The sequence below is a fragment of the Perca fluviatilis genome, chromosome 1, assembly GCF_010015445.1.
Source record: "Perca fluviatilis chromosome 1, GENO_Pfluv_1.0, whole genome shotgun sequence".
Lineage (NCBI taxonomy): Eukaryota > Metazoa > Chordata > Actinopteri > Perciformes > Percidae > Perca > Perca fluviatilis.
In genome coordinates, this window is record NC_053112.1 from 29,051,153 (window position 1) to 29,058,461 (window position 7,309).

Below are 7,309 nucleotides of genomic sequence, written 5' to 3' on the forward strand. Positions count from 1 at the left end.
GGAATGAAAGGGATGGAGGACGTCATGCAAAACTTGTTACATATGCAATGCTAATAGTGACATATTTGATGACGTGTGTGTGTGTGTGTGTGTGTGTGTGTGTGTGTGTGTGTGTGTGTGTGTGTGTGTGTGTGTGTGTGTGTGTGTGTGTGTGTGTGTGTGTGTGTGTGTGTGTGTGTGTGTGTGTGTGTGTGTGTGTGTGTCTTTTATGGCCATGTTATGGGGGGTGGGGGTAATGGAGTGGAGTGACAGGGGGAGGGATTTGTGCCAGCTACAATATTTGTAAAAGCCCTTTCAGACTTAGAAGCTACAACCACAGTGGCAAAACTCACTGCTCTCTCTGCATCCAGCTGCAATTGGCACCGGTTTAACTTCTTCAAATGTAAGGGGCAGAAAATAGGAAAATCTGTTGGATGTAGGTGGCAAGTGCATCTCACCTTCCCAGTTTGAAAAAGCCTTAATGTATAAAAACTGAAAGAATTACTTAGGTTATCAAATGTGCATGCATGCCTGTGTGTCTGCTTGTGTGTAAGCTTGGAAAAAGAAGCTGATAATTGGTTTTCCTCATGCACTCATGATCCATAGTCTCCTGTGTCACTTAATGTCACAGTTGGCATTGCATCAATCCATATCTTTTATCTTTTGCTAAATATACAGGGACATAACCTATTTAGACTATATTGCATCAACACTCAAGAACAAAGGAGAACTTTCCCTATTACGTCACTGGTTTTATCTGAAAAGTTACTAGCTGATGTAGCCTGATGTGTTGGAACTGTATGCCTCACTGAATCCTATTGTCATACCTCTGTGTGGTTAGGATTTGGCCTGACATTACTGTTGAATTGAGTTCTTGGTGCTTTAGTGAATAATTCATGACTTGTGTTAGTACAGATCAATTTAAAAAAAAAAAATCTGTCTACACTTTATATTTTTGTAGATAATATATATTTATTTTTATTCATTGTTAAATAAAGTTTAAATTATTGTATCACTCAAATAAGTCACTTCAGTATGTGTGTTTTTGTTTTTACTTCAAACCCACACAGATTCTCACTGAAGATTATCATTTTTAAATATATACAGGAAAGCAAAACACAGAAAACAGGCAGTTAGAGTATGGCTTTATTAGTGCAAGTATCAAAATCCTGTGCAATTCTAATCTTTTTCATATACTTTATGGGCGTTACAAATAGTGCACTTTTTACAGGTTATGTTGGTATAATTAGACACAATACTGTATGTAATCCTGAAGTCTAACATCTCACTTTAAAGTTGTGTTGAGTTTGTTCTAACCCCTCTTGAAAATCCTCTTTGCGTCCACACCTTCATAGTTGTAGCTCTGTTGACGAAAGATTATGTCAGATACAATTATTATATAACTTCACAGTTTCTGCATCTGGCTGAATTATCAAGAGGGTTTACTCTGACTAATAATGGAATTCTAACCTATGGAAATCGGTATAAGATATATACATCATATTTTGACTAGTATATGTGTATTTAAATCACATTACAGTATTTTGTAACAATAAAGAATATCCTGTATACCAACTACCACCACCTTCTATAACAGCTACCCAAGTGTTTGATATAAAATGTGGATTTTTGGTGGGCTAATTTGTATGTATATAAATTCACCCCACCTGTATAAGTTCATCTCCTTGGACTATTCTGGTTGTTGTCAGTTGCTTTCCATTGTCCTTTCTGTTGAAGATCCCCTTCAACATGTCTCCCTCCATGTTCCATGAGCCCTGCGGGTTTGAACATGAAACTTATTTCATAACATGAATGCTAGGTGGGAAAGGTTTGGCTTTTTGATGGCTGGTACTGTTCGTGGTAGTGAGTTAAAATCAACTGGGCACAAGGGTTACCACAATAAAAGTCTAAAGTCCAGCCGTGAACTAACAAATTTCTTCTTTGCAGCTCAAAGGTTCAAAGTCTTGTGATTGAAATACCCAGCACATCTCTAAGTATTTAGAAATAAACAAATGATTACACTAAATGACTACAATTCTGATAATTGGAGACAAACTTGAGTCTTTTCTCGAAAAGGTCAGTTTCTGAGTAATTAAAAAGTGTAATGATAGAAAAGGTGCTTACTGATAGTTCTGTCCCATCTGCAAGGCTGTACTCAAAGGTGACCCCCAGGGTGAAGTCTATTTCCAGAGTGCGGAAACTGCTGCTCTCCTTGACATGAAACTTGTCTCCAGTCTGTTGGATGGTTATCTTGAGATTGTCGTGAGCAGCCAGCTTTCTCTTCACCATGTTAATTCCTATTAACAGACACATTGAAATGTGTTCAATAGGCTCTGAACAATCAGAGGAAGTTTGTCAGGATTGAATCACTTTTTAAGCACATGCAGTTCCTTCACTTTCGATATTTATAGAGGGTAAGTAGGTACAAAAGTCAAATCACAAATATGTTCAGTAGGCCATGGTGCCTCCAAGTGTTTTCACGTGAGACTCCAGTATTTGTTTCAGTATTCTATGTAAGCGTTTCAGAACTATTAACTAATAACTTGTTACTGCACATATTTTTATAAATCTCATAAATAAAACAAAACATTCGCATGAATTATCAGTTTGCTGCATAACTGACATTTTGACTTAGAAAGAACTATCTTGGTTGAATTAAAACCGTATCAGTGCTTTATCAACTGCGTTATCAGAGTTGATTATATTGTGGTCATCTCATTACACAGAGAGTAGACATGGTAATGCACTGTGATTTTTCTACCAATATGCTACTCAGCATTTTATTTAGCTCAGTTTGACATCACTCACCCATTTGTTCCATGAATTTCTCATAGTTATCATTGCGATCAATTTTCCAGTTGCCGTCGAAGGTCATGGTGGCTGTGAGGGTGAGCTGGATGATTGTGCAGCGAGGAGTGTCTTACTCAAAGTCTGCCCCTCCTTTTAAACCACGCACCCTCTTATCTCATTGTCTAATCTCAATGCTGATGTGGCCGTTTAAAGCTCATATGTTCTTAAGGCAATATCCACAGCTGCAACTGATTGGGCAATGCCATTGTCCTGAACCGAACCGTGCATGCCCAATAAACCATACCATATGATACTGTATACTTTTTGAATAACAGTCGTTAACAATAGTTGACATCCTGTTTAACTTGTATCTCTGTTTGCAAAGGGTGTTGGTCATAACTTTAAAATGGATTCAGTGCAGAACTGCAGTAACTAAGCAGGCAGCTACTAACTGTTAACTAAAATATAAATGTAACTTTAAACACAAATATGTTTTTAATGTCTTATGTTTTGGTCACTGTATGTTGAGCTAAGACCAAAAGAAAAATAACTAAACAAACCTGTTGAAGCATATGTGAACACAGTTTTTCCACTACTTTGAATTTGACCGTCTCTGATGTAATTTTGCTCTTATCACTAGTACAAATACAGCTGTGATCATTATGGTTGATAATGCGTATTCAATGATACCTTTGACCTTAATCTGACCATTGTTGATAAAAGAGACCTCTGATATAAGTTAATATTAACCTAGCACACTCATTGCATGTAACACTAAATTGAATATGATGTATTTTATAATTTTTCTAGGTAAACATAAAGCTTATGCAAATGTCAAAATTATCTGTGTAGTGTGTGTGTGTGTGTGTGTGTGTGTGTGTGTGTGTGTGTGTGTGTTTTGAGTTTGGGAGTATTCTGTTTATCGTAGTTAAGTTCCATTTGGGACAACAGAATGATGTGAACACAATCTGACTGCAAACTAACTGGAGAGTCAAAAAATGTCAATAAAGTATTTCTCTTAAATGGGCAGAGAGATAAGGCAGCAAAAATGCAAATTAAAAGGTTTTCTTTTATAACATCCCTACCAAGTCTTAAAACATGTACAACATGTCAATTATCTTTCTTATCTCAGTTTCCTCTCATCTTACTATAAGTGGCTCAAGAGATCTTTGCCTGACCTTCACTTCCACCTCAATGAATCTGCCTCTTATCACACAAAAGACCTTTCTACTATGACTGCTGTGATGAAATTGACAGGCAAGCTTGAGACATACTTGATTAAGCTAATCTTTAACATAATTATATCCCACAAAGTGTTATCCTTGTTGTATCAGCTACATAATAACATGGTCTATAAATGGAGATAACACACTGCAGTGACTCAAACTCTGTTTTAAACAACGCTGTAAAAGATGTTGCACTCTGTGGATTCCAACATTTTACAAACTGTGAAGGTTTCTTCGTAGCATCGATCCAAGCATAGGGTTTTGGGGTAAAACAAGGTTAGAAGCTCTTGAGTAAGGCAATAACCGCTAACTGCTCCAAGATGCTCTGTGGCCATTAGATCAGATTGCGGTTGAATTGAGAACAATAACTACACTACCCATTTGTTTTAGGGTTATTTTTTAAGATTGTTTTGAGTACTACAGCTCTTCTTGGCTAGGCTCCTGGTTACATTTCAGAATTATTTTCTATTTAGTGACTTGTGACCAGCCTGAGGTCCTCAAACAAAAACCTGCTTCAACTCTCTGAGTATGAACAGCTAGGGCCTTTCTGAAAAAGAGAAAACTTATAATACAGTGTAGTTTATTACCGCTCTGCAACATTACACGATTTTGCAGCATTGCTTTATGAGCCTTTAGGGGGGGGGGGAATCGAAGAATACCTCAAAACAGACAATACGCTCGTGTGTAGCTAACACCACAAAGGCCTTATTCACAGCTGATTCTTGTCACTCATCATGGTAGAAAACGCACAGTGTATTTAATGACATTACTAAATGGGCTGCAGGCTTGCACCCAGGGTTTCCTCAGGAGCGTTGGACTGGGGGGGAAAAGGGGACTGAGTACCCAGGGCCCTCATGTGAGGAGGGCCCCAAAAGATGCTAGAATAGCTGTGGATGCGGGAGGGGTCCATAGAAAATGCCTTTCTAAAGGGCCCAGAGTTTTGTGATATGCCCCTGGGTTTCCTAGTATGACACGCCAAACTGCCTGCAGTGACAAAGGCCTGTATCCATTGTTGTTCTGGCTAACTTGCAAACAATTAGCCCTATTTAACTTACCCATCCAGCACACAAAAACATTCATTCATCCTGACGGGTTGTCTCACTAACTCCTGACAAAAGACATTTTGGTCTTTTGCTGCTAGAAGTTCAAATTTCTTCCTCAGCCACTTTCTTACTTTACCCTTAGCCTCAGCTAGCGTCAGTTTGTGCATCTCTAATAATAAACAGAAAAGGGCCTGCCATCGTTGTTTGATTTGGAGGCACAACTTGAGAAGCAGGTTAAAAATCTTTTTCAACATTCAGCGGACGGAACATCATTTTATCCAGATGGTGAGAAGAGTCTTTGCAGATGCTGAAAATACCCTCAGAACAATGGTAAGCGTTTTTTCTGTGGCTTTTTTTTTTAAACGTCATTAATTGTCTGGTAAACGTTAGCCTAGAAATCTAGACGCACCCTAGCGGCAGCAAATTTAATTTGCAGCCACGGGGGTCTAGGCACTCTCCGTGGACTTGCGAGCTGGAAAAACCAAAATCTGGTCAGGCCAATCACATCGTGTTATAGAGTCGGTGGGCGGGCAGCAATACCAAATATGTAAATATAGCATGGAAACAAAGATTGAAATCAAAAGATAACACCTTACCATAGCACAAACAGGAGACCAGGAGTCAGGATTGCAGTTTGACCTTAATGAGCCTTTTAATAAAACTATAACTTAACACAATATAAATGAAATGACTGTCTTAGATCAAACAAATGGCAATCTAACAAAACAAACACTGTGAGGGGGAATGAGCCCACTCCTCACTGAATCTCCAGCTCTTCTCAAGCTGTTTTTTTTCTAGCAGCAACCATTTGGAACATGAACTCCTTTTGTTAGCCATTCTGGGGGTTAGGCCATCTCCAGTGGCCACTTTGGGGAGGTCAGCCCCCCATGATGTTACAACTGCAACACACCACTGTCACTCATCTGCATTGTCATCACTGAAATATTTGGACAGTCTGTAAAAGGGCAAGAGCAAAACCCTGTGCACCCTGTGCACAAACTATAACGACTATGATACGACTTGTACAGCTTGCTGCAGAACTGGGACAGCACCATATATTCTTGTGACAGCAGACCATACCATTTATAGTACAGCACAACAGATCTTGTAGAGCAAACCATCGCCCTTACAAGGAAAGATCACAATGAGACTGGGAGGTATGCATATCATGATGGCTTACATAGCAAGCATCATTAGTTCTACCTCCGGTAGGGGTATCTCAAAAACTAAAGCCCTTTTTGACCATTTGTCACTAGCCTATCTGGCTTATCAGGCTAGGTAAACGTTACTTCTTTGACCCGAATACTGGTATGCTAATGGTTTATTAGACCATGCAGTAGTGGAATGTCACAAAGTACACAAGACATCTCTTTAAATTCAGGTGTTTGATTAGCTAGTGTTAAGAAAAATCTAAAAGATGTGATCGTTTGATTTCTGAGGAGGAAGGAGAGGCTGGGGTCGAATTGAAAGATTAAGCAAAAGGTTTAATAAAACAACACGATGAAAACGACATGACAAAACAAATGTTACACTGCAGCTGACAGCGGACTGAATCCATGCTTCTCCTTGTGGAGTCACATAAAAACAGCCCTTAATCATTCTCAGGATCACACATATATTCCCTACACCTGGGTGGTTCCTCAAATGAAATCTTCCCCTATTGGTCAGATGTCTCTCAAAAGAAAAGGTGTATGTTCCCAATCAATGTGTCTTGAGACCACACCCGGTCACAGGATCTTACCGAGGCGATGTCAATTGTTTCTAAACTATAGGAATACACATTCTTTGTTCTAATCACGTCTGGCCTAGCAGGGAGTGGCTCCCCAAAAGCAGAAACAATAGATCTCCATGTGTGGAGACAAGGAGCTTTCTCCTGTATGCTAAATGACTGATATGACCTGATGATTTTTTAGAAGCTAGAGGGGGTGTGAGCCAGACAAATACTAATTAGTGTAGTTACTTGATTAGATTTAGCTGCAGGCTACATTAAACATTGTTTTCAAAAACGTAAGCATGGTTTTAACTTTTTTAACTTCAACAATCCCCCATTTTTCACACCTTTGGTGTGAAAACACTATGAATGTTACTGAAAACAATGTCATTATATAAACATAAAAATATAACATAGATATTAGCAAAATGAAGTTGATTTATACAAGAAATTATCTTCCTTCTGACCTCATCTTATCTGACTCCTCATCTTGTATCAAGAAGGTTATTTCTCTAACAAAAAATGTTTAGCTGGTTTTACTCACAGAGATTAGTGACTAT

General features: G+C 38.7%; 1 protein-coding gene across 1 annotated transcript; it reads right to left on the reverse strand.

Annotated features, from left to right (window-relative positions):
* Positions 1–1,107: 1,107 nt before the first annotated feature.
* On the reverse strand, positions 1,108–2,934 carry fabp2 (fatty acid binding protein 2, intestinal). The gene is made up of 4 exons (XM_039806486.1): positions 2,788–2,934; positions 2,104–2,276; positions 1,647–1,754; positions 1,108–1,342 (listed from the first exon to the last, which is right to left on the reverse strand). Exons 1-4 carry the CDS (start codon positions 2,852–2,854, stop codon positions 1,292–1,294), a joined length of 399 nt encoding a protein of 132 aa, XP_039662420.1. The 5' UTR covers positions 2,855–2,934; the 3' UTR covers positions 1,108–1,291.
* Positions 2,935–7,309: the final 4,375 nt, after the last annotated feature.

Excerpts from the sequence above, each read along its gene's own strand:
- fabp2 (XM_039806486.1), bottom strand. The coding sequence starts at position 2,854 with ATGACCTTCGACGGCAACTGGAAAATTGATCGCAATGATAACTATGAG. Across the intron at positions 1,755-2,103 it reads CAGATGGGACAGAACTATCA|GGCTCATGGAACATGGAGGG; the intron begins GTAAGCACCTTT and ends TCAAACCCGCAG. Across the intron at positions 1,343-1,646 it reads AAGGAGATGAACTTATACAG|AGCTACAACTATGAAGGTGT; the intron begins GTGGGGTGAATT and ends TTTCGTCAACAG.